The following is a 26588-nucleotide window of genomic DNA, read 5'->3' on the forward strand; positions in this document are numbered from 1 at the left end:
CATGGAACAGAGGTCATATAGAGGTTAGAGGGTGCCCTAACACAGACATGAGATCTGCCCCTGCAAGCACTATACATAATCTAAAAATAAATTAGAACCAGGTTGAGATAAAACCAGAGGGGTTTAAAGGCACCTGAGGAGAGGATATTATATGAAGGTATTTAAAATCACATCCAAACAGTTAACAGCATAACAGGTTGTCCATTTTCTTCTCTTCACTTCTAATATAAAGTAATCCAGTCTGTGAGTTAAAAACCTGTTATGTTGTAAACTGTTTGGATGTTTCTGGGAAAAGAGATTATTTTATTGTATAAAATAGCACTGCTGCACAGTGAACTCAGCCAGACAAGGAAAAATCCGTTTTTGACTCCAGCCTGTCGACGCAGTGAACTCTCTCATTTAAAAAGTGCTTTACAAAAAATGAACATTACAGCTAACATCAACAGCTGATGCAGCTTATTTGCAGGATCAGGTGGCCCTGAATCCTCCCTGAGTTATGCTGCAATAAGTCTTGGCTGCTGAGGGTTTCCCCTGATGCACTGAGAGCTGCTTCTTCACTCACTATGTATTTATACACCACTTTGCATTTAATTACTATTATTAATCTCCTTTTCACAGTGTGTCTTTTGTCACACCGTCAAACCTCTGGCAGAAAAGGTTTCTTTCTGTTAAGATTCAGTTTTTCCTTCCCACTGTCAACAAGTGCTTGCTCATAGGGGGTTGTTTGGTTAAATGGGGTTTTCTCTCTATTATGGTAGGGTCCTTACAATATAAAGCACTTTGTGGCAACCGTTGTTGTGATTTGATGATATATAAATAAAACTGAATTGAACATAAGTGAACTGAGCAGTAGAGGTTTGGGAAATTTAATGATAGATGCCATCTCTTGTCTCTGAAACTTTAAATAAGGATTAATCATTACTAAAGTCAGAGGGACTGACATTTGAATATCTAATATTTCAAATAGATCTCTAATTTAAGATTAATTATACACAATCATTATTAGTAATTCCTTCCATTTGCTTCCGCTTATCCTTTTCAGGGTCGCAGGGGGCGCTGGAGCCTATCCCAGCTGTCAAAGGGCGAGAGGCGGGGTACACCCTGGACAGGTCGCCAGTCTGTCGCAGGGCTAACACACAGGGACAGACAACCATTCACACTCACATTCACACCTAGTGGCAATAGGTTAATTCTCCAATTAACCTATCCCCACAAGCTGCATGTCTTTGGACGGTGGGAGGAAGCTGGAGTACCCAGAGGGAACCCACGCAAACACGGGGAGAACATGAAAACCACACAGAAAGACCCCGGCCTGATGGTGGAATTGAACTCAGGGCCTTCGTGCTGTGCGGCAACAGTGCTAACCACCGTGCCACCATGCTGCCTTATTAGTAATTCTTGAGTCAAAACTGGCCTATATAATACTGAGAACACATGAAATATTAACAGTATCTAAGAGCTAGAATTATGGCTCAGTACCTTTATGTGACCTTGTGATTCTTTCACATAACTCTCTTCAGCAACCTAAACCTGAAGACTCTAGTAATGCCTTTATAAAGCATGGCAATATCTATATTATATATAAAATCTATGAAGCTTCAAATCTTATTGTTAACGCTTTTCATAGTCAGGTCTGCTTGTATTGTAACATCAGTCATGCTAAAGAGATACATTCCAACAATACATTTGAAGTGTAAATTATAACTTTATTTAAAATTTGCTGCTTTAAAGACTATAGATATAATCTATAGGTTACACACAAGCAAACACAACATGAACCACAGGCACAAGTAAATATATAAACAGAAGTATCAAATCTAAAGTATTAAACCAATAAAGCATACACATGGAGACATATCGCCAGCTGAGAACTTTAGTTTCCAAAAAGCTGGAGGGGAGTCGAACACCATGATACCTCTACACCCTCATCCTCATTTTCTGCCATTCGTCAGGTTGAGTTATATACACATGCTTTAGATATAAGTAGCAAGCACAAGCAGAGCATTGCACATCCGTGCAACCACTTCCAGATGCTTCTTGTTGTAAATGTGCGCTTTAAATGTGTGGAAATCCCTGTGGACCAAGGTTTGCCATAGGATACCCCACCCCCACTGCAGCACAGCTTTGGGGCCTCACAATCACTGCCAGTTAAGATTCCCTCTGTGTTCTTTTCTCACCAAGTCCATCAGCCTATCAGGTTTGTGGTCTGTCTGATCTATTGTCCATCATCCCTGTGCTTGTTTATACACTGTACAAGATCTACACATGAGACCTTATTCACACCATTCATCAGCACAGGAAGGGGAAAAGGAACATGGACCAATGTTTGAAGTGGAACCAGAGCAGTGTTACAAGCTTCAAATACACAGCTGGGTATGTAACTCTTTATCATTACAGCAGCCATTTAAGAGCCCTGCCAAGGCATCTGGCATCCGTTTAGACCTGGAATTGGATTTGTTTGTGTAGCAAATCCAACAGGCACCAGTCTGAGAAATCCCGGGCCAAAGCACACTGTACAGGTAAGACTAAAACATCCCTACATTTGAAATAAAAGCATACAATTTATATATTAATCATTCTTTTTGTTGTTGTTTTTTATTTATTTCAAATATAGGTGTATAAACACACACATGTCCTTCACAAAACTTAAAAACATGTCTTATAGCATTCATGGATACAGTATTTGTGGCTCATAGTGGCAAGCTGGGGTGATTGCACAAAAAACCTTAGCGCTGGCACTTCCAACATTATAAAAGTACATAAAGAACATTTTATATTCAAAATAACTTATGAACCGTTTTCAAAATGGCTGTCTCGTCCATCTTTGATTATTATTTGCTAAACAAAAAAAAATTTTCTAACAAAAAATTAGAAAAAAAGTGAAAAAGGGACACAAGATGGAGGCAACATTTCTTAATATTTGATTGATTGTATAGTAGTGGTATGACACATCAAGTCCAGCAGAAATAAAAGCTACAGGCATCAATGGTGGCTGCTACTGCAGTCCATTTCACATAGGTGATAAATAAATCATTAATCTAATCCACAATTACATGTTTACATTTCAGAAACTAATGTCGACAGCCTTTCCAGTCTGGACATGAGCCTAAAAGCTGAAGATTCGATATGTCCTCACCTTACCTCAGTTTCATGCTAAACGTAATGAAATCAGTGATATCACATGATATTTAGTGAAGTCTGCCAACATGAATGAGTACTAATCTAATTAGTGTGTTGTCAGCTGGTAAACCTGTCTAGCCACTTTAAGAACAAAATGTTTTTTCTAGCAGAGACCCAGATCTGTTTGTACAGCAGTTATGAAATATTACTGGATGTTCTTGTTTCCCATGTTGGTTAACCGGCTCTACAGCTCATCTAAGCAGCTCTGGATGGTCTATAGCTAACGTTTCAGGATTTTCTTTAGGGCCACACGCCAATAAGATTTTAGCCAGAGTCAAAGAAAAACCACCACAAAATCAGCAATGTAATAAAAAATTATAACAACATTGTTAATTCGGGTAATATTTACTCAAGCATTTTAAAAATGTGTTTATCAAACAGGCAGCAAGATCCATAGATTTCTGTTGAACGAGGTGACACGGACTCCACGATTTGGTAGACTGCCAGGAAAAAACCTGTATTTTAGCTTTTGAGACATGCTGTCAACAGGATGGCATTATATAGGAAAATAAGTTAACCGACAGTCAGAAATTCAGTATTCTTCTACTGTAGGTCCAATAAAATGACATGAATCCACCAACACTTAGAAACATTCCTGCCTGAACACATTCTCTTTACAATTATTCCAGACAAATTTGGTTTTCTACTTTCACAAATCAAAAAATACACTCTAATGTTAAAGCTCCATTAATCGGTGTCGTTTTAATTAAAATGAAAGAACTCACTGGAAGTGAAATAGCTGCTTTGAATTCTGAAACCGTGCCCAGATTCTGGTGCAGTTTTCGGCACTTTTCAGGCACTTTTAGGTTATCACTGCATTCACTCTGTATAACTGAAATCTAGGTGCTGTCACTGATCCATTCTGGAACAGATAACGTGCATACTGCATAATAATAACAACCCTAATTTGCAAGTAATGAGTAAAGAAAGTAGAATATGTATCAACACAAATGCAGAGAGACTTTTATCTGACATTTTTTTGTCAGTGTGCCGGAAAAAGACACTGGAAGCTTATAGCTACCTGCATTGCTAACACAGGTAACAATGTTACCCATGTTGCATTTGGTTTGTGATGTTTCAGTTAATGCAGTTTTTTTGCTTTACCGTTAATAACGATAGCTTAAAAATATGCTTCTTTCTCTCTTACAGGAGAAAAGTGTCATGGTTGTGTCTCAGGTGCCTAGGGATGGGCTGCATCGCTCAGTCCAGTGCAGCAGGTGGAAAGTGAGTGGTTGATGCAGAGAAAAGAGGTTGAAAGTTATAGGCCAGAAGTCTAGCTTTTCCTTTCTTTTTAAAAACACAAATACAAAGGGCCGATTGCCAAAATTACCAAAACATTAAAATGTGACACAGTTCCAGGACAGAAGGCATCCTGAAGAGTCAGGATTGCATATAACCCAGGTTATTACCTGATCTAACCAGGTTGAAGCCCCTGGATTTGATGCTATCACACAGGTTTGGGGTCTGCAGGTTTGCAGTCTTTGTTCCTAAGTCCACTATCACACAGTGCCACGACTGTGGTAGTTGTAATGGTTGCTGTTCTCAGAGTCTGCAATCTGCACGCTGGGTTTCCTTTCTGCTTCCTCACTATCGCGAGTGCCAGGCCTCTTGGAACGTTTAGGACACTTTTCGAAGAAATCCGACACAAAGTGCACCTGCAGAGGAGAGGGAAGGAGAGATTAAGAGGGGACAAAAAAAGGAAGCCAGACAAGATTGCAGGTCACTTAGAAAATTATTTGTGCTACAGAGATTGGAGTATAAACAAGTAAGGGACACTGAGGAGGTACGGGCAGAGCTGGAAACTGTGATTACACATGTCTGGAGAGGACTGTGAACAGCTGTTAAATGACACACTAACGCAGACTCTCACACACATCAGAGAGGAACACACAGAGAGCAGGCACAACCCCTGCAGACCATAAAATCCTATGCCCAGGAGGGTCTCTAATTGCGTGCAGCACTGTGAAGGCCAAAGGTGCAGGCTCACATCCCAATTAATCATGCATGGACACACACAGACACACAAACACACGTTCTACCACTCCAGAATTTCCACAAGGCAGAGCTGACAGTGGTTCAATCATAACAGGGAAGTGGCCAAACAATAAAGAAGCCCAGCTGGATGAAGGAGGTGAATGGACTTGTTACCTGCCAGCTGTGAGTATGTGGGTTTGTATCAAGACACACCATGCTGCTGTCACACTTCACTCTACTCATACTTCCTCTCTACATGGCTTTAACTTTGGGAATAAAATATATGGCAAAAAATATGTTTTGAGCTATTCTGCTAACGTTTCCACTAAATGTCATTTTTATGATTTAGACGGTCACACCTGTGTTTGCCTTTCCAGCACTTGGAAACCACAGGACTAAGATGCAAAGTTAATATGTCATCAGGTAGGAAGCTGGTGGTACAAAAAATGTAATGAAAAAAAAGTCTCCATGTAATCATAAATTCTCAAGAGGAGAAGTAAAAAGAAAAACTGCCAAAAGTTCCCAGGCATAAGCTTTTAAAAGTAATGGCTGTGTTACTATAAAATCACTAATTTTTGTAGCATTTATCTTGTAGGACGTTGCCGTGGAGACTCACATTTAGCAAAGCAACAAGTGCTCCCTGCAGCAGCCCCACCAGCACATCGCTCCAATGGTGCTTGTAATCAGAGACTCGGGTGTAACCCACATAAACCGCGAAGGCCACCAGGAAGAACTGGATGGTGGGCCGGAGAAGTCTGGCCCACTTTGCCACAAATCTCGCCTGCACGTAAAGCTGGAGGTGGAAACAGAGAGGAAAAAGAGAGCAATGATGCTGTTAGCACTGCTGGAACCTAAAAAGGTTATCACACCAATACATAACAGCGTAGTCACCAGTTATATTATGGCAACACTGCATCATACATCATAACTGCAATGTGATATGCTAACGAAACAGTAAAGTAGGGAAATTTCTGCCATTTCTAAATGTGCTTAAACTACAACACTATCAAGATACTGGTTGGATCCTTAAAAAACAGGCTATGACTTTGGTGCTTGAGTTTGCAGTGAAAACAGTAGCTGGCACCTCTCAAATTAGATTTAACTTTAAAAAGGTGCTGAGTACAAATCTAATTTATGTTCTCCACAGACTCAAACCCCATTTATGCTGGAAAGCACCGATGCCAACAAAATATGAATCTGGCAATAGTTAAAAATTCTGCTCGGCTGCTGTTAAAGGTGTAAAAATTGGCATCGCACCACCGTCCGCCTGCCGTATGGCTACGCTGCATTCAACACTATAGCATACTCTTTCAAGGCAGCCCAGAGGACAAGGGCTGGATGTCACAGCTGAGCTCTATGTTTGTTTGCAGCATATGCCTGGCAAAACAGAGAGTGCCAAAGACAGGAATGGACACTAGCTGGACGCTCTTTTCTTGGAACTGAAAAAATAAAAGCTGCTTTGCTTGGAGCTTGCTGTCTAGCTGTGGTGCCTTTTAAAACAAAGAGATGGGGCCAAGTGGAATGAGCTGAATAGGCCTGGAAGACAGGTCAGAGCTCGTGCTTTGCTTTCATCATTGCTGGGAAAAGGGTTGCAGACTATTCCAGATCATTTGTCTCACTACATTCTTCCCCTGGACTCCACTTTTCCCTTTTATGTCTCTGAGTACAGATCTAAATGCATGAGAATGCTCTTAAAGGAGCCCAGAGGTTTTGGAGTTTTTTTATTTACATTTTTTTTAACTGTACAGAGAAATGGGTTTTATTTCTTGAGGCTCATGTTCTGTACTTACCGCTAGGAAAAGCATGCAGTACATGCTAAAAGAGGAGTGACCAGAATAGAAGGACAATCTAGAGAAAAAACACAATTCAGATGTAACTGCTTTACACAGGATATTTGTACAGTAGCATTTTGTAGCATCAATATCATGTAAAATGTGTTAGACCTCATTTTCACAGACAATACCTGATTTTTTTGTTTTACAGTATGTTACAATCTGTGTAATTAGTATGAGGTTCTTGTTTCCTCTATAAAGAAACTGATGGAAGTTCTTTCCCTCCTACCTAGACTCTGTGACATCCTCAGGAGTCCCAGTGCAGTTGATCACCGGCATGTATCCTGTGCAGACTTTCGGTAAACATACTGCCATGAAGTTTGGCCTTGGACGCCCAATAGTGTACTTTGCAAGGTCAGTAAATGACTGGCTGACAGCTCCTCCAAACAAAAAGGTGCCTACTACCTTGTAGAGTGCAGCTATATACTGATTGAACTGTGTATTAGACTGAATCCTCTGTCTGTAGACCAGATAAGCCTCTCCAGATGAGATCTGAGGAGAGAGAATAAAAAAAATAAAAGATTATTTCTTGGGGTTTTTTTTCACATTTTTCCTCCAGTACATAAAATGTCTTCTCCTACTTTCATATCAACTCATTGTCAAGTTCTGGCAAAGTGCATTCATTTATTTAAGAAAGACCATAGGATCGTGTCAAATGAGTAAAGTCAGCTAGAACAGTGTCATGAAACGTCCTGTTACACTTACAATGACGAGAGTGCAGCAGATGGTGACAGCTGCCAGCATACCGGGGGTGATGGTGTCTGGTTTTAGGGGATATTTGATGCTGTCATCATTGCAGTAAATGCCTCTTTGGTATGGCTTGGAGACAATGGTCATAATGATGAAAGGCAGTGCCGCTGGAGGGAAAACAAACCAGATGAACAGTCTTATTATGTTAGACTAATTGCATATTTGGATAAATTTTGCTCTTGCTGGGATGAGATGGATGCATAGGTGTTTGACTGTGATGTAACAGAAGTTCCTGGGCTTTGGTCATGATTGGGCGGCACAGGATATGGATTAGAAGATCCCGGATCCAAGTTAATGTACTTTAAAATCAAAGAAAAATGAGGTAGAAAAACACATTTGGCTATTTTTCTGTATTTTTCAGACATTACCTCATGTCCTAACTTGGAGGATGAAATTTTTTTTCTAAGGATAAATGCTAAGTTCACAAGGATGAAAACAACCCACAAGGAGAAACACATTTTGTGCTTTAAATGTAGGCAAAAATACACAGTGGGAAATAGATTTTATATTCATGAGCATATGCAAAAAGAAAAAAAAAAGATCGGACATCAGACATATACCCATGTGTACAATATAAACAGTTAAGAAACTGTACACAAATTCCTGCAGGCATGTGGTTGTGTGCAAAATAAGCCCAAATATAGCTGCTTACAGCTCCCCTGAGAATGAATGATGTCCTCGAGAGCTTCAGAAAACTCCATTCCTAAACCACACGCTCACCATCTTCCTCTCGTCTAACAGACACTCACTAACAAGCACATTTCAGAATGTGAAGAATTTAAGACGTTTAGTTAAAGCGTGTACTAATAAACAGTTGCTAAATACATTTTGCAAATTGCTTTTTTGCTATGTGAATCAAAAACCTGTTAAATTTGCAGAAGCTCAAATGAGACTTGAAGATATGAGACTGCTGAAAAACAGCTGATACTTATTTCTACATCTTACCAATGTGACCCAATTAAAACGAGCTTCTACTAGCTGTCTTTGGCTATTAGACAATATGTGAGACAAAGGCCTTATATGCACAGGTGCAGAAACTGGAGGTATTTGATCCTACTTTGGGCTTGTTGATAGGAATAGTAAAGTAATTAATGTTCAAGAAATCATTAATACATTATCCAGTTATTGGTTGGACATATTATATAGCACATATATGACACATAACATCCTAGAAATGCAGGGAATAGGTATCTTTTATCCCTTACATGGCACTGCAAATTTGTAGTTTTATAGGGTTACGGGTATTTCTGACATTCATTAGAGAAGTCAAAGACTAAACAATCAACTGACAAATGGCTGAAAATGATCAGGTATCACATTCCCTAGTAAGGAATGTGTTCTCCACCCCAATATCCACTACTGCTATCCATAGAAGGCAGACAGTCTTGGGCCCACTGTGAAAATATCAAGCGCCTGCATGCGAAATGCAAGAAAAACAGCAATGCAAAAGCATCGCAAGAACTTGAAAAGTTCACTCACCAATAGCATTGAATTTCTGTGTAAATGAACTGTGCACCCCTCCCATTTAAAAGCAAAAAAAAGTCTGCCCTTGACATAATTCTAGGAAGACTTCCAGTGAGCCTGACTGGTGAGAGACCATTAAGACTGAAACTAAAGGAAAATATACAACAGGAAGGCGGATTGGGATTCAGCTGAGATAAATGCTCTGTTAATTCCATGTTTAATTCCACCTCGTGACAGATATAGGAGAACAGCCTACTGCAAATGTATGAACACTGTCACAAAGAAAAGAACTACTTAGTTTGTAAGTGGACCCGAAAACTGTCACTTCAGTACATTTAACAATTGGTTAAATTCTTAGAAATACCCCTCGCTATTGTTCAGTATTCTCGGCAACAGGCCATGTATGATGACAGAAGAAGAATAACATGCACTTGATCTTATCTCTCTATGTCGAAGGTGACACGGGATGAGATGGGATATAGTGACATGTCGCCTGCACACCTGTGGACAAAGGGTTTTATGGGCTCAGTGAGCAAAGGCAGCAGCAAAATACAGGCTTTGTGCTGAGAGCAGAATAAACAATAGCGCTCAATTGGATAAACACATGATTGTGCATTGACTCCTGCTGACCTAGCCTTGATGGAGCTGGATTTAGACTAGACAAACATTGAAGGAAAAAAAGTAAAGATGTTACCTTTAACAAAGACAGTGTTCAGTCACAAAGTAACTTTATTTAAAAGCCTTTTGCCAGACTAGTCTTTCTATTCAAAGTACCCTTGGGAGGGCGTGGGAAGCTTTCCCACTATGCGTAAAGACAATCAGAAACACTTTCCAAAACATGCAACTATTGTTACATGCAGCAGCCATAAATTTTTAAGTAATTTTAGTGCCTACAGGCAGTTTAACTGCATTTCCCCCCCATCCCCCCTTTCTAATACCAATATCATTACAAGCAGCAGCTGGTTGTCACCTTTCACTGTGTGGCAGATTCCCACCAATCACTGCATGAGCACAGGACCCCAGTGTGCAGGATGTGGTAAACCAGGATTTTAAAGTCCTATTCCACACATTTTCCTGTTACAGCCACTAAATCCTGTCTGTGATAACGGTAGTGTAATACAGTCTCTTATATTTAACTAACATCCTGTCTGAAGCACCACAGGGGAGCTCGCTGATTCAGATTTACTGATGTGGCTTTTGGGTGGCAGCTTATCCATCTGTATCCTGCATCCTGCTTCCAGCTGGAAAGAATGGAGCAAACTTAAAAAAAAACCCAACAACTACTACTTTTTATTTCTCTGTGGAGTCAGGAAAAAATAGTTGCACTAAAATCAGAGTCAGATTTAAATGAAACCTACCTCCATGAATACATAACACCAAGTTTGAAGGTTTTTATAAGATTGGCCTAGACAAACTCTAGAGAAATGTTTATTTACCTAACACAGAATGGTAAATGTCAAGCAGCAGTACAACATAATTATTTCTATGCTGGAGTCGCATGATAGAACCAGGCCATTAATCACAGCAAAGCAGGAGAAGAATTAAGGGGGAAAAAAACCTTTAAAATGATGTGCCAGCTAATGAAATATCGCACAAATTCACACAAGGCTAAACAGCTTTTGCACGTCCATCATCACCATTATTCTACTGCCAGCAAAAATGTATTCATCTCATCAGCTCAATATCTTTATGTTTTTAATGCTTACTAAATCCTCTTAACAGGACAGGGTTTATGGACTGAGTGAAGTCAGCCTGCAGGTCTTAAAAAAGCCCCTCTGACTTGTAAAAAAAGTATTAATTTTTCATGTCTGTTTTCATCCATGAAGCACTAATTCAGCTGACACCTGACTTTAACTTTTAAGTCATGAATCAGAAGCTCGGATGAAAAGGGGGGAAAACGGCAGAAATAAAATGATGTAAGGAGTCTGGACTGCTCTCATGGGCAAAATAAATGGTACGCCCTGAGGTGCATATGCGAGTGTGTCTCATGAGCAGTCCCCCTGCGTATAATATCTGCAAGAAACAAACCAGCCAGTCTCTGGAAAAGCAGACATACTCCAACACAGTTTTTAGACAAAATTAGACCCATCGGCACACAAAATAGGCCTCCAGCATACCACGAGACAATCCCACAACCCAAATTGACATTGCTCCAGAGCTGCCTCCACTTAAAGACCGAGCAGTGTCTCTGACTCTGCTGGAGATTTTTCTGTTGAGAAAATCTGAAAGAACACAGAATACATGGAAGTAACAATAAAAAGAGTAGACTTATTTCTTTAGCGTGCGGAAAGCCTTGTTTTTGAATGTTTCCTCCAACGATTGAGGGAGGAAAATGTGGCCAGGAAACGCTCCTGCCTGAGCCTCTAATGTGCAGTCCTTCTGCCTCCATTTAAAGAAGGTTCACTTTAGAGTCTTTGGTTCCACTTTGCAGTAATACCTTGGTGACTCCCACTGCTACAATGGATACTAGAGCAAAATGAAGCTATATGAGAGTAACTGAGAATGACTGTCTGAAGAATCCAGCTCAGTCAGAGGGAGATTTCTGCATTAATTGATACATGAACAACACCAGCATGTTCATTCTTTCCACCGCTGCTGAATCACATCCTCTCCCCCTGTTTCTCTGTCATGGTTAAAGCCATTCATTCTTCTCTTTCTGTCACTCACTCGATCACAGTGTCCTCCCACACACTTCTCCCTCTGTTGTAAATATAGAGGCCTCACTGGGTGATGCTTTATTTAGCTGGTAGATGTGCAATTATGCAGGACCATTTGGACCACAATCGCACTCTGGTGCTGACATTCAAGGCCCGTCACATCCTCTCTTTCTCACTCTCTGCTAGCTTAGGTCTTTTTCTTCCATTTCCCTTCCCTCCTTTTCATGTCTACATGTATTTGCTGTACAGGGTCCATTTTTCTGCTGTGGAGACCTTAGTCCCTTGAGTCAAACTGCTATGATTATCTGGAAGTCACAGTTTGAGAATAACTGACACCTACTGACCGTGGTTTCTCTGACATAACTCGCTGCACCTGCATAACCACACAGATGGACAATTATGTTCCCTAATTTGAAAAACATACAGTCTGGGTTATTATTATGCATACCTAAAGAGTGCATAGCCTGTGTGTGGCGGGAGATGGGTGTTCCCATGCCCTTAGGCTGCCCTGCGGGGCCTAAAACTTTCCTTCGGGGTCGTAGCTGGAACATTTGCCCTTCCATCTAATTTCTTCCACTCTGGTTTCCTGTCTTTGCAGCATGAAGGTCAGCCTCTTCTTATTGTATTTCTAGCCTTCTTTTCTTCCTGTTGACAGTTTTAGTTTCATCTCACATTTCACCACTTCTTAGAAATCTGTGTCACTCTTTAGTCATTTACTCAATTCCTGACTGCTTCCAATTCCACCCTGCGTGGATGAGGACAGAGGGAGGCTTTCCCTCCCCCTTTCTTTTAGCTGGAGTGTTTCCACTTTTTATTCCTTTGAATAAAAAATTCTCTCCTTCGTTTGTTCCCTCCAATTCAAACATGTTTTTATGTCAAAGCAGGTCATGCTCAAGAAGATGTGTTGCAGTTAAAAAACCAGCTAAAGCTCTCTCTCCTTCTAACTGTCTCCCCTCCAAGCTGGACTGACTAATGTGGAAGGTATGTGCTGAGCCTACAACCTCTGCCGGCGTAGGCCTCTGGAATTCTAATTCACATGAGGAACGCCCAACTTCACCAGTCACACCAAATCCTGCTGCTGCTGCTGTGGTCCATTCTTTATTTTTAATCCCACTGTTTCACTCCGTCCATCATTTACGCGTGCTTAGCTTCAAGCAGAGCAGAAGGAGACATGGCGGCAGGCGAGGCTGTGCGAGTGGTGGGAGAGCAGCTAAATCTGGGTGAGCAATCAAAGAGTCTGGGTTTGGAGGGGATCAAAGAAGTAGGCCACACAGGTTTCAACCTAAACCAGAAAGGCCTGCGGGAGGAGTTAAAAGGCAGTCTGATGTGTGTAGCTACAATGAATGATCCTGACCTTACTAAATAAGCTGCTGCTGCCTTGCTGTGTCGTACTTTATCCTGTATATATTTGATGTTGCCTTTGTACATTCCCAGTTTGTTTGGATTAGTCCTTAAAATCTAGTTTGGCTTGACATTAACAAGAAACATGTCTTTTAGACTGCGTTTGGCTTATTTACAGCTCGTATCTTTTTCTAGTGATCAAACAGCACTGTTTACATTTTTGATACTCGAGGTTTTATATGATGTCAGTGACAGCTCTGGCAGTGAGCACAGCAGCCCCAAACACCTGCTGTTCATCATTCAGAAGAAAAGGTTACCTAAGGAGAGAAGTGCTTATAGAGCTTATTCCAGAGTGCACGAACTGGGGGGGTTACACCAAAACAAAGATTATTTTGAACTGTGAATCATGCTAAGCTCTGGTAAAGTCCAAACTAATAACGTAGATCTGCAAAGAGCAGTAGGTATCCTGTAATAAACACCAATAAATATACAGAAAAATAGAATATTGGATTTTGATATGGCAGAGCTACATAAAAGAACATACAAATAAAAACTTTAAAAACAGTAGAAACAAACAGTCAAAAATAATCAATGTATGCCTATAAAATACCTGAATTCCACGCTCAACCTCACTTGCAACGATTTAAAATAATTTGAATATCAGCAACCAAAATATAAAGAAACTAAGTTCTCTCAGTGGAACGTGTCTGTTTGTTTAGAAGGGCTTCAGTTTCCATGACATGGCTCTCCTAAGGAAAACCATTCCCATCAAGCATCTTCATAGCTTTGCTCTGAGAACTCAAGCCAATCAGTCTTACCAACAAAAACCACAAGAGGCCCGGCTCCCAGGAGACGCCACTGGATGGCTTCACTGACAAACTAACCAGGGTTGGCAAGCAACACAACAAGGGGACAGAGTGCATTAAAAGTAAAAAATGCAATGAAATGCGTAGAAAGTCTGATAGTTTTCCTGCCATGGGAATCTGTGAGCAAGCGCTATTGTATGTGTCAATGTGACTGTGATCATATAAAATACTGAGAACAACTTAATATGTGTAGGCCAGGCGAAAATCAAAAAGTCTGCTGCCATTGTTCTTTGGGTGTGAAATGCAAAAGAAACCAACAAATGCAGAATGATAAGTGATAAGTATACAATTCACTGAAAACAAAATTATAAAATACTGTAAATCTTTGGGATAGGCTCCAGCCCCCGTGACCCTTATTAGAATAAGCAGAAGAGATGGATGGATGGACTCTAACACCATTTTAAGAAATGCAGGCCTGTTTCTGAAGGTTAAAAAGAAAAAAAGGAACTTTTACATACTGTACAATACATACATAACACGTTTTGTAAGTGGGTCAGCAATCAATGACACAGAACAGGTTTGTCACAATCTTACAGACAATAACGAGCGCACACATGGGAAAACAAGAATGTGTTTGCAGTGCCTTGCCCCAAGGCCATTTAGTCTATTGGCCTAGTGTATTATCGAGCACATTACTCACAATTCAAAATGTCATTCATTTTTCCAACAGGAGCACCCATGAAATGAGGAATGTGAGCTGTGACATACATGTTACACCTGCAGAGCTGTGGACAGGGAGAGGTTAAAACCCGGTCTTTCCTTTCTCGAGCCAACACCCACCATCTATTTGTGCTGAGTGTAGACTTACACAGACGGGGTAGGGAGAGTGGGAGGAAGGGAGGAAGAAAGAATAGACGAAGAACTGAGGCCAGAAGTTCACAATAAACAAGAAATTCAAAACCAAGGTAGATCTTTGACAAGTACAACAACCTCAAATGTCCCTCACAAAAAAAAGAGACAGGAGGCTTAAACTAGACAAATAATACATAATACGACAGACTTCGAGTAGGAAGGAATCAGTAAACTACCACAAACCAGCTATTTTACACCAAATTCATCCATTAAGGTGCTCAGTAACTGTGTTGTGGACTGTATTAAACAAAAAACCACAACAAAAAAGACAGAGGCATTCATATGATACCAACAGTTATCAGTGTAGTTTGACCTGGGCAGGGCAGGGTGAAAGAGATAGAGAGCATGCCAAAGAAATCTTTCTTTCATGTTACCATTGATTTTGGCCTTTGGATTCCTGAACAAAAGATAGATGAAAGCAGTCTGCTGAATGTGAGACATATTTCTTCGGCTGAGCAACAGTCCAGAGAGAAGAAAATGGCAGACGCTGATTTGAAAGGCTCACAAATTCAAGAAATGTAAACAGTCTGAAAATGCAGAAGAAACCCAACTCAACACTGTTTCCATACAGGCTAATGGTCAGCATAATTATAAGCTCTATCGTGTTGTTATTACACGCCTGGGGAAACCTCACATAAGCTTGGGGTTGACTTGACGATTATTTGGGTGAATGACATGGGTGGCAGTAGGGAAAGCGAAGGCAAAAAGGGTGGGATAAGCCATCGAGATCTGACCAACCATCCGACCAACCCAACCCAGACATTAATCCCAGACTTGTGACAACGAAATGGTAAGGTTTATCATGTTCAGCAGTCTGTGGATATTCCCATTGATGGAAAATACTCCTAAGCTCTTTGTAAAGCCCGGGATGGAGTGGGGGCCCTGGAAGTCTTCGTCCTGAACTCCTTCCTCTTTTGTAACCGAGACAAAACAAGGTGCCAAACACCACACCGTTGCAAAACAGATGGCTGTCGTGCTCATGTGGCATTAACACAGTGAACCAACCTCCCACCACACTGGTATATTCCACATGTGCATATTATCCTTGTGTCCGCATCTGAAAACAATTTCTTCTGGACATGTTAGCTCAGAGTTTTTATGTTTGTTGTTTTTTTTGTTTGATAAAGTTGATCTAATCATTATCTTTATGATGAAAACATTTGTCAGATTATTAAGCTCGGTGATTTATTTATTTTGGCATCTGTATTTATATGCTTTTAACAAACCCCTTTGAATCTCAGCTAATTATTAAAAGATTCACACGTCTGTCAAAAGTCTGTACAGTATGTATATTGTTATTTTCATCATGCAAATCGTAACACGGTGACATTAACATTTCCTCCCTAATCGTGTTCCATACCTTGAAGATGAATGTCAAAAGACACTCATCAGTGTGGAAAGCTGTTAATACAATGTTTGTTAATATGGTGCATTTTCTGACACTATCCAGAGGAGGGAGGAGACGAATCCGATACATATTAGTTCATTGGTTACAGCAGAAAATACTGTTTCTTGGGGGGGGGGGGGGGGGACCGAATTCTGCCTGAAGTTAAACGCGGAACATGCGTTTCCGAGCGCAGCAGAAAGTCAAATGTCGAGAAATGCACCGAACGTGGGAAGTGGGGAACAGTCTTTTTAGGATTCCTGGCAGACAAAATATGTGGAATAAGCGGGGCGCACACATGCGTATCAGATTTCCATAAACAAATATTCAGCTTCCTGGGGCACTGTAAAGTCCTGCAAAGTTTTGGTGAGTAGGTTGGAGCATGCAGCCTTGCGAGGAGGATGACACTGAGGTTTCCTCTTATGTTCTGCCATGGTGCAATTGCACCAACATTTAAGGCCGGGACGTTATCCCAGCCCGGATCTCCATAAACAAAGTGAGTGACAGGCTGCTCATTTAGCGCTAGACCCGAGTGTGGCAGTCCAGCTGCTGGATCAGCCATAGAGATTTAAATCAGCAGCCATCCAGAAAACCTTTTGTCTGATTAAAAAAATCGCGCTTGAGTTTAACGTGCAAATAAACAAACACCGCTGAGTTCCCTTTACTACAAGAGACCCTAAGCTGCTGTCATTGGTGCAAAACACACAAAAAATGCGAATTATGAGAAGAAACGGATGTAGCCACAAATATATTACCAGCGACGCCTGCCGACTTTTGCGCATTGTCCGTGTGCTAAATAAAAGGAACAGGTTGTTAACTTACCAGCTGTAACGCACAGCACATCCACCACCACGAACAGCTTCTTCTTCTTCTGATCCTTCATTTTCTTTCCGCTAATTTACTTTATAATCAGAAACTTTGAGAGATAATTTTTTTCTTGAATAAAGTAAACAAGTCCATCTGAGTTCGTTCACTCAGAAACGTACAAGTAACTCTAAAAACAAAGGGTAACCTGTACAACGAGTTCTTCCGGGATCCTGGTTCGTACCTGTGCTGCGATGACAGTGACAGCGGAGGTGTGTAAGTTTCTTATAGCGACACTTTATCCAAACTCCTTTCAGAGCAGCACACCTCTGACGCTCTGCGTCCTTTTGCGCACATAACTGAATTGGGTATCAAATAAAGACCAGAGAGAGACCATCCGATTGAACTGTGACGGAGGCGTCCGCAGAATCCAGAATAAACTCTTTACTCCGGTCAAACCACGCCACTGCTCCTGATCCCTCCTCCTTGCTTCCTCGTCTGGCTCTTCTCTTCATCCGATCGCCACCAGGCACCGAGCTTTTGCGCACATGTGCGCAGAAAACAGGGAGGAAGACGTTTTTTCTCTTTGTGCTTTTGCCAGTGTTAAGCCTTTCATGTATGTTCAGTAGAGACGACTCAATTGCTGCTTTAATTGGAGCTGAAAAAAGTGCACTCAGATTTAAAATACGAAGGAAGAAGGAAGATGCCATTTCCCGAAACGGATAAATGTATTAACAGAAGGAATTGACTGATGGGGTTAATTATTAACGTTTACTTAAATAAACTAAAGTAGCCTCACGTGAATATTCCGCTCCCATTTCTTAAATCACTCCCACACAACACACTTGGTGACCTTTTCTCTTGAGATCTTTCTTCCCCGAAACCCCTCTCACACATATTAAAGAGAGATATTAAAATATGGCTAAGAAGTAAACATATTAGCCAACCCTTTTATATCAGTTAGGACTGAGCACACTTGGTAGAGGACAGAATTTTCATCCCAACAAAACCAGGGAGATTTTTACAAGGCATCCTGCGGCTGAAGCAAAATTAGCATGACTTTACGTCAGTAGGACTCCAGGCCACAGTGCTTTATGCCCCAGGCAGTCAGGATGTTTCCCCACGGCCAGTCATTACAAGGTTTGCTGTCTGCATGCAGTCATGTGTGTAGAGCTTTAAGTCATGAGTGTGCATTAACAGTTAACTCTGTTTGCATGCCAAACACCACGTTTACCCCCCGAAGTATATTAGTTCAGCATCCTTGAGTTAAGCAGATAATCTTGCATGCACACACTAAAGCTTTACTTGAATTTTACACGTTTTTAAGTAGTAAAATCAACTCAGTAGATAAATTAAAATGTTATAGCGTGCAAAGTAAACATCAATAACACACAGAACAACAACAGAGAGCTGCATACTTGGAGTCATTTTAAAGCTATGGCTTCTCTGCCCCCTTCTGGTTGTTCCTAACAATAGACGGCTTCTTTTAGGTGACAGAAGAAGCCAGAAATATGATCCTCCCCCCAAACCCATTCGCCCCCAGTACTGAAGCTAGAAACAGGGATTCACAGAGTCATTCATATACTGAGCAGGCAAGAGCTTCACAAGTGTAGTGTACATTCATACGGGAATGCCTGGTTGTGGTACTTGTTCATGCTCAGCAATCCAGATAAGGAAATCCCATCTGGACACCCCCTTTTCATAGAAATGCTGCATCCAGATGAACAGAATCAACTTTCAGGTATAACATTAAATATGTACACTACTGACCTGATCATGTAGATCAGTGAGTTATGCTGATCCACTGCAGAGGATGTGGTGGCAAAGATGACGTTTGTAGCAATTTATAATGTTATAAAAAAAAAAAAGCACTGATGGTTTAACTAAATACCCATCTTCACTCCTTGGGTTTGCACACCTCTACTACATGTCATTAAATTGTGTCTTCTCTTTCCAGCAATGTGTGTTTTGCTCTTCTGTCACTATGCCCTAATTTTGCTCTTCCATGAGCCTGGTTCTGCTGGAGCTTTCGTACTGTTTAACGGAGGTTTTTCTTTCCCACTGTCACCAAATCCACACTTACAGGGGATAATCTGATTGTTGAGGTTTTCTTTCTAATATTGTTGGGTCTCATTATTACAACATAAAGTATGTTGAGGAATATGGAGGACCAGAAGAGCCACGCGCATCGAAATAAAAATTTCTGTGCTTTAATAATGAATTGTAGAATAAATTCTGCAATTGTAAATTCATTTTTGAATTCCAATTTAATAAACTGCATTTCAAAATCCTTTTTCCAATTGCACTTTAATAAACTGCATTTTAAAATCCTTTTTTCAGTTGCACTTTAATAAACTGCAGTTCAAAATCCTTTTTCCACTTGCAATTTAATAAACTGCAGTTCAAAATCCTTTTTCCACCTGCAATTTAATAAACTGCAGTTCAAAATCCTTTTTCCACCTGCAATTTAATAAACTGCAGTTCAAAATCCTTTTTCCACCTGCAATTTAATAAACTGCAGTTCAAAATCCCTTTTCCACCTGCAATTTAATAAACTGCAGTTCAAAATCCTTTTTCCACCTGCAATTTAATAAACTGCAGTTCAAAATCCCTTTTCCACCTGCAATTTAATAAACTGCAGTTCAAAATCCTTTTTCCACCTGCAATGTAATAAACTGCAGTTCAAAATCCTTTTTCCACCTGCAATTTAATAAACTGCAGTTCAAAATCCTTTTTCCACCTGCAATGTAATAAACTGCAGTTCAAAATCCTTTTTCCACCTGCAATGTAATAAACTGCAGTTCAAAATCCTTTTTCCACCTGCAATTTAATAAACTGCAGTTCAAAATCCCTTTTCCACCTGCAATTTAATAAACTGCAGTTCAAAATCCATTTCCCTTTCCTGTTCGCTCCGGGATTAGCTGCTGGATTAGCTCCTGGATTAGCTGCTGGATTAGCTCTTCGATTAACAACTTGCTGGAGGCTATTCAAATTAGCCACACCGTGGGATGTAAGGAGCTCTCTGATTGGTTGGTCAGACACAGGCTGTCTGCCAGCCTGGATTTTTCTAGCTCATAGCTTCTCCCTGCTACGAAGCGTGTGTGCTTGTACAAAGGCCGTTCAGCCTCGGGATTTACACTTGGCTCGACACGGATATGTGAAGAATGAAGGGACCCTGCAGCGAAACGGAGAGCCAACCTCTGACTGAGTACTTGTTTACGCAGTCTGACCACCTGTTGAAGGTAAGGTGCTAACGTGGCTAACGCTAGCATCACCGCATGTAGCCCCATTATTTTAAGGACATCTTAGCTAATGAAAGTTTTACGTCGCAGCTGTACGAGCTCGCTACGTGTTTTGTAAGCTGCTGTGCTCTTCACAAATAAAGCTGGAAGCAGCTCAGACTGTTAGAACCAGCACTGAGGCCTGTTACATTTATACAGTGTTAGAGCAATGGCTGCAACCTACAGCCTTTAAACTAGCGATTACAATGCTGACAGTAAACTCGTCAGTCCAGATGTTACCACATTACTTTGTGATACTTAGAGTTAAAACAACTGAGACAGGCTGATTAAAATAACAGCTGTCAGTTCTCTCATTCCTTATATCAAGACTGGAGATCACACTACTGATTTCAGTTCATTTAATATGTGAGTGCACAGATTCATTCTCAACTGGACATAAATGATGATCAAAAGTTGTATATATGATGAATTCATCCAATCCCAGCCTCTAACACAGTGCGCTGAATCTTAGCTTTGAATGTCCAGTATATTCTAATCAGTGCAATGTAAGCATTCACTGAACCTACAGTATCTACACCTGTGTGGCAAATGTGTGGTAAAGATACAGATAATGAAGTTTAATTATTAATACAATATACATCATGAAAAATGAAAGCTGAAATTGATTCAGTTTAGTACTTTTCTCTGTATGCTCTGTGATTATAAAGGCCTTAAATTCTGTGATATATATACTGTAAATGATTTTCACAGAGGTCTTAAAGTAGTTAAATCACTGCTGATAGTCTGGTTGTTTGTATTTTCACATGTTTTTGTGTCTATAGGGCTATTTGATGACGATATGAACTCCTCTGGGAGATGAGGACACACCCACATCTGTTCCATACTGCAGCCATTGATGGTGTTACAGCTCTGAGGCAGCTTTGGGCCATCAGACGCACACACTGGAAAACCAGCACCTGGACTTCATGCAGGAGAGACGGCCTCAGTGATGATGGACTCTGCATCCTCTACTTTACCTCTAATCTCTTTCTTCTTTAACACACCATTAAAATCACTCCAAAAGAGTGTAAACTTACTGAGGAAGTCTCTAACTTGTACACATTTGTACTTTTACTTGTTTTATGAGTTATTTTTAAGAAGAGTAAAGTTATTCACATAAAGTTGTTATTCTTCTGTATTTATTCTTTTGTATCATGTACCACAGTCATACTGAACTTTACAGACCTGGTGAATTGGAGAAAACAAAGCTCGCTCTCTCTCTCTCTCTCTCTCTCTCTCTCTCTCTCTCTCTCTCTCTCTCTCTCTCTCTCTCTCTCTCTCTCTCTCTCTCTCTCTCTCTCTCTCTCTCTCTCTCTCACACTCACACTCACTCACACACACACACATATATCATTCAGCTTCAGCAGTATTTCTATTCATCTTATGAATTCCAGTCTAATGTCATTTCACTGAGTTCAGTTTTGGTCTTAAACCCCAGAGAATACCACCTGGTTCAACAATCTTTTTATCTGATTATTGGCAAAATGTTTTCTTCTGAGAGATGCTCCTAGAGCTGAAATTGAGCCCAGAGAAACAACAAAGTTTAGTTCCTCTGGATTTTCCATGGGAAATTGTTTTATCACTCATCCAGGTGACTTCTCCAGTGTCACGGATGAGTGATGAATGTATCTCCCACTGGAAACCATTGTGTCCAGTTAAAGTCATTCGTTTTCTTTTAAGGAGAGTTGTTAGATGCTGTGCTCATGAGGACAATAGGTTTTAACTTGCAGCACAATACAAAGCTGCCATACTGGATCAACGATCAAAACACTTAATTGAGCAGAATTAAGGCAAAATGTAATATCCTCATATGATGACACATCACACATGACCCAGCATTGTTCTAAGAATGCAAACTTTCTTATTGGAAGTTTCCACAGCTGCCAGAAAGGGACAGATTTCTGGCTGGTCTTAATGAGTGGTCGTTGCTCTCTCGTTTTCTCTGGAATCGCGGCACAGAGGATGTAACACCCATGATAAGCGCTGAGGTGTGTGTCCCTGTCAGAAATCAGCCATCCTCAGCTTCCAGGTTAGGAAAAGTGGAACCAGAAGATATTCAAATGCATCTCTCCACAGCTGCTGATTAATTCTACAAAAAACAAAGTTTGTTAAAAACATTTGCAGGTGAATCACCACTGATTTATCAGTGACATCCATTTACTCAAAAATTACTGACAAGTGGACAACTAGAATATATAGTTTATAATTTCAAAAATGTCCTGTACAAAATGATTTATATATGACAAATGTGGTGCTTGTGGAATTTTTAACAAGGACCCTACAAAACTTTACTCATGCTGCCAAACTTTTGACAGCTAGGTGTGCAGTTCCTGCTTTAAATGCATTCACTTTTGAGATTAAAAAACCTAAGTGATAAGAGGCCAGAAATGTTTGAACTTGCTTATGAACCTAAATCACTGAGGCCGTCTCTCCTGCATGAAGTCCAGGTGCTGGTTTTCCAGTGTGTGCGTCTGATGGCCCAAAGCTGCCTCAGAGCTGTAACACCATCAATGGCTGCAGTATGGAACAGATGTGGGTGTGTCCTCATCTCCCAGAGGAGTTCATATCGTCATCAAATAGCCCTATAGACACAAAAACATGTGAAAATACAAACAACCAGACTATCAGCAGTGATTTAACTACTTTAAGACCTCTGTGAAAATCATTTACAGTATATATATCACAGAATTTAAGGCCTTTATAATCACAGAGCATACAGAGAAAAGTACTAAACTGAATCAATTTCAGCTTTCATTTTTCATGATGTATATTGTATTAATAATTAAATTTCATTATCTGTATCTTTACCACACATTTGCCACACAGGTGTAGATACTGTAGGTTCAGTGAATGCTTACATTGCACTGATTAGAATATACTGGACATTCAAAGCTAAGATTCAGCGCACTGTGTTAGAGGCTGGGATTGGATGAATTCATCATATATACAACCTTTGATCATCATTTATGTCCAGTTGAGAATGAATCTGTGCACTCACATATTAAATGAACTGAAATCAGTAGTGTGATCTCCAGTCTTGATATAAGGAATGAGAGAACTGACAGCTGTTATTTTAATCAGCCTGTCTCAGTTGTTTTAACTCCAAGTATTACAAAGTAATGTGGTAACATCTGGACTGACGAGTTTACTGTCAGCATTGTAATCGCTAGTTTAAAGGCTGTAGGTTGCAGCCATTGCTCTAACACTGTATAAATGTAACAGGCCTCAGTGCTGGTTCTAACAGTCTGAGCTGCTTCCAGCTTTATTTGTGAAGAGCACAGCAGCTTACAAAACACGTAGCGAGCTCGTACAGCTGCGACGTAAAACTTTCATTAGCTAAGATGACCTTAAAATAATGGGGCTACATGCGGTGATGCTAGCGTTAGCCACGTTAGCACCTTACCTTCAACAGGTGGTCAGACTGCGTAAACAAGTACTCAGTCAGAGGTTGGCTCTCCGTTTCGCTGCAGGGTCCCTTCATTCTTCACATATCCGTGTCGAGCCAAGTGTAAATCCCGAGGCTGAACGGCCTTTGTACAAGCACACACGCTTCTTAGCAGGGCGAAGCTATGAGCTAGAAAAATCCAGGCTGGCAGACAGCCTGTGTCTGACCAACCAATCAGAGAGCTCCTTACATCCCACAGTGTGGCTAATTTGAATAGCCTCCAGCAAGTTGTTAATCGAAGAGCTAATCCAGCAGCTAATCCAGCAGCTAATCCAGCACCTAATCCCGGAGCGAACAGGAAAGGGAAATGGATTTTGAACTGCAGTTTATTAAATTGCAAGTGGAAAAAGGATTTTGAACTGCAGTTTATTAAATTGCAAGTGGAAAAAGGATTTTGAACTGCAGTTTATTAAAGTGCAAATGGAAAAAGGATTTTGAACTGCAGTTTATTAAATTGCAAGTGGAAAAAGGATTTTGAAATGCAGTTTATTAAAGTGCAAATGGAAAAAGGATTTTTAACTGCAGTTTATTAAATTGCAATTGGAAAAAGGATTTTGAAATGCAGTTTATTAAATTGGAATTCAAAAATGAATTTACAATTGCAGAATTTATTCTACAATTCATTATTTAAGCACAGAAATTTTTATTTCGATGCGCGTGGCTCTTGTGGTCCTCCATAGCTAATCCCGGAGCGAACAGGAAAGGGAAATGGATTTTGAACTGCAGTTTATTAAATTGCAGGTGGAAAAGGGATTTTGAACTGCAGTTTATTAAATTGCAGGTGGAAAAAGGATTTTGAACTGCAGTTTATTAAATTGCAGGTGGAAAAAGGATTTTGAACTGCAGTTTATTAAATTGCAGGTGGAAAAAGGATTTTGAACTGCAGTTTATTAAAGTGCAAGTGGAAAAAGGATTTTGAACTGCAGTTTATTAAAGTGCAAGTGGAAAAAGGATTTTGAACTGCAGTTTATTAAATTGCAAGTGGAAAAAGGATTTAGAACTGCAGTTTATTAAATTGCAGGTGGAAAAAGGATTTTGAACTGCAGTTTATTAAATTGCAAGTGGAAAAAGGATTTTAAAATGCAGTTTATTAAAGTGCAACTGAAAAAAGGATTTTAAAATGCAGTTTATTAAAGTGCAATTGGAAAAAGGATTTTGAAATGCAATTGGAAAAAGGATTTTGAAATGCAGTTTATTAAATTGGAATTCAAAAATGAATTTACAATTGCAGAATTTATTCTACAATTCATTATTAAAGCACAGAAATTTTTATTTCGATGCGCGTGGCTCTTGTGGTCCTCCATAGAGGAAACTGTTGTTGTGAATCGGTGCTATACAGATAAAACTGAATTTAATTGAATGTTTTCAAAAAATATGTTGATTTATTTATAACAAGGGCAAGCATGTTACATGAACCACACTACACACCAAACTAGAAACTTGAAGTGAAATCTCAAGAAACACAAAATGCAAACACATCAAGACAGAGATGGAGAACAATGCACAGGGAGCAGACTGTCGTATAAAACACCAAGAATACTGCAGAAATATTATTCCTCTTAAACTGACACATTCATGAACACTGCAGGGAAATTGTTAACATGCTAAAATCAGTGGAACTATTATTCATGTATGTCGGGAAACTTGCTTTGCATTTTGGAGATTGTACAGTTACAGTTATGGACACCAAGCATTTTTGAGTGCGATCAGTCTCTTATTATTTTTATGTAGCTGTAGTAAATATAATACAGACAGGCATATTTCACTGACCAGCTTTAAGAAAGCAAAAAGTGATTTGCAGCCAATACAGACCTCCACCAGGAACAGAGAGGTGAAGCAGCCAGCTACAGCACCATTAAGTGAGCCTGCAAGCCATCAGCTGGCAGCTTGACACCCTGCAACTCCAAATTCATGAGCTCAACAAACTGTTCCAGAGTCACAGCTTTTCTGATGAAATTTCTAAAGTTAATGAGGAGCTGAACTATAAAATTCACACTCTGTAGCAACAAATTTAACAAAAGCCTGAAAGACATAGCCATGGCCATTGACTTTAATTAAATTAAAGCAGAACGTGAAGCCATGAACCAACAGCATGAGGTGCTCAATAATGAACTTGAGCACATAGAGGAAGAGGTCCACAACAAAATAGCCTTTGAGGAAATGTGTGGTGTGATTAAAAAGTCCACAGAGAAAATTAGACAACAGAACACAGCAATGCAAAAGGAAATCCAGCAACTCAAGGACAAGCATGAACAACCAAACTCACTGGATGTCACAAAAGCAGCAGAATGAAGCTTCGCAACAGGAGATTCAGGAGATCCACAGACATATCCAGAGCAAAATCTCTGCAAGAAACCACAACAATGCAGTGTCAAAAGAGGCCTTGAGTCATCACAGTGATGCCTTACGACGGGAATGCCAGAATCTCTTCAAGAATGAAAGAAAAAGTAAATACTGGAGAGGCTCTGTATGGTTAAACACAATGAAAATGACAAATTGGAAGCTCAAATGCATGTTGTCAACCATCAGCTGCGGATCGAACAAACTTTAAAGGATAGATACCTTTAACTGGAAGCTGAGGAGAAGGCGGCACCATGCAGGCACAGAGCTAAGTCCTAATTAAAACTAATGTGAAGGTCTACAGAAAGGTTCTGAATGAAGAAGCTTGGGAATATAAGCATAAGCTGAGAAAATAACGTTGATGCCTTGAAGAAAAGAATTACTCTCAATGAAAGTCAATAAAGTTTATGAAACTTTG

The 26588-nt window shown here is 40.1% G+C and overlaps 1 protein-coding gene and 1 long non-coding RNA gene across 3 annotated transcripts; both read right to left on the reverse strand.

Annotated features, from left to right (window-relative positions):
- Positions 1-1722: 1722 nt before the first annotated feature.
- Positions 1723-17588, reverse strand: plpp2b (phospholipid phosphatase 2b). 2 transcript variants are annotated; one of them, XM_063467161.1, is made up of 6 exons: positions 17349-17588; positions 7692-7843; positions 7216-7478; positions 6945-7002; positions 5771-5947; positions 1723-4835 (listed from the first exon to the last, which is right to left on the reverse strand). In XM_063467161.1, exons 2-6 carry the CDS (start codon positions 7821-7823, stop codon positions 4680-4682), a joined length of 786 nt encoding a protein of 261 aa, XP_063323231.1. In that variant the 5' UTR covers positions 7824-7843; positions 17349-17588; the 3' UTR covers positions 1723-4679. The 2 variants fall into 2 exon arrangements, with proteins under 2 accessions (XP_063323231.1, XP_063323230.1); XM_063467160.1 differs by having other exon boundaries at positions 17123-17588.
- Positions 17589-21707: 4119 nt separating this feature from the next.
- On the reverse strand, positions 21708-24229 carry LOC134620664 (uncharacterized). The gene is made up of 3 exons (XR_010092127.1): positions 23789-24229; positions 22795-22967; positions 21708-22474 (listed from the first exon to the last, which is right to left on the reverse strand). It is a non-coding gene; the product is annotated as an uncharacterized LOC134620664 (long non-coding RNA).
- Between the last annotated feature and the right edge of the window lie 2359 nt (positions 24230-26588).

Source organism: Pelmatolapia mariae, linkage group LG23, assembly GCF_036321145.2.
Source record: "Pelmatolapia mariae isolate MD_Pm_ZW linkage group LG23, Pm_UMD_F_2, whole genome shotgun sequence".
In the NCBI taxonomy this organism is placed as follows: Eukaryota; Metazoa; Chordata; class Actinopteri; order Cichliformes; family Cichlidae; genus Pelmatolapia; species Pelmatolapia mariae.

Bases quoted from the DNA above. Each gene is read 5' to 3' on its own strand.
- plpp2b (XM_063467160.1), bottom strand. From the start codon at position 17,183: ATGAAGGATCAGAAGAAGAAGAAGCTGTTCGTGGTGGTGGATGTGCTG. The intron at 7,844-17,122 runs GTAAGTTAACAA...TTTTCCCTCCAG, and splicing joins TGTGCTGTGCGTTACAGCTG to CGGCACTGCCTTTCATCATT. The intron at 5,948-6,944 runs GTAAGTACAGAA...TTCCACCTCCAG, and splicing joins ACTGCATGCTTTTCCTAGCG to CTTTACGTGCAGGCGAGATT.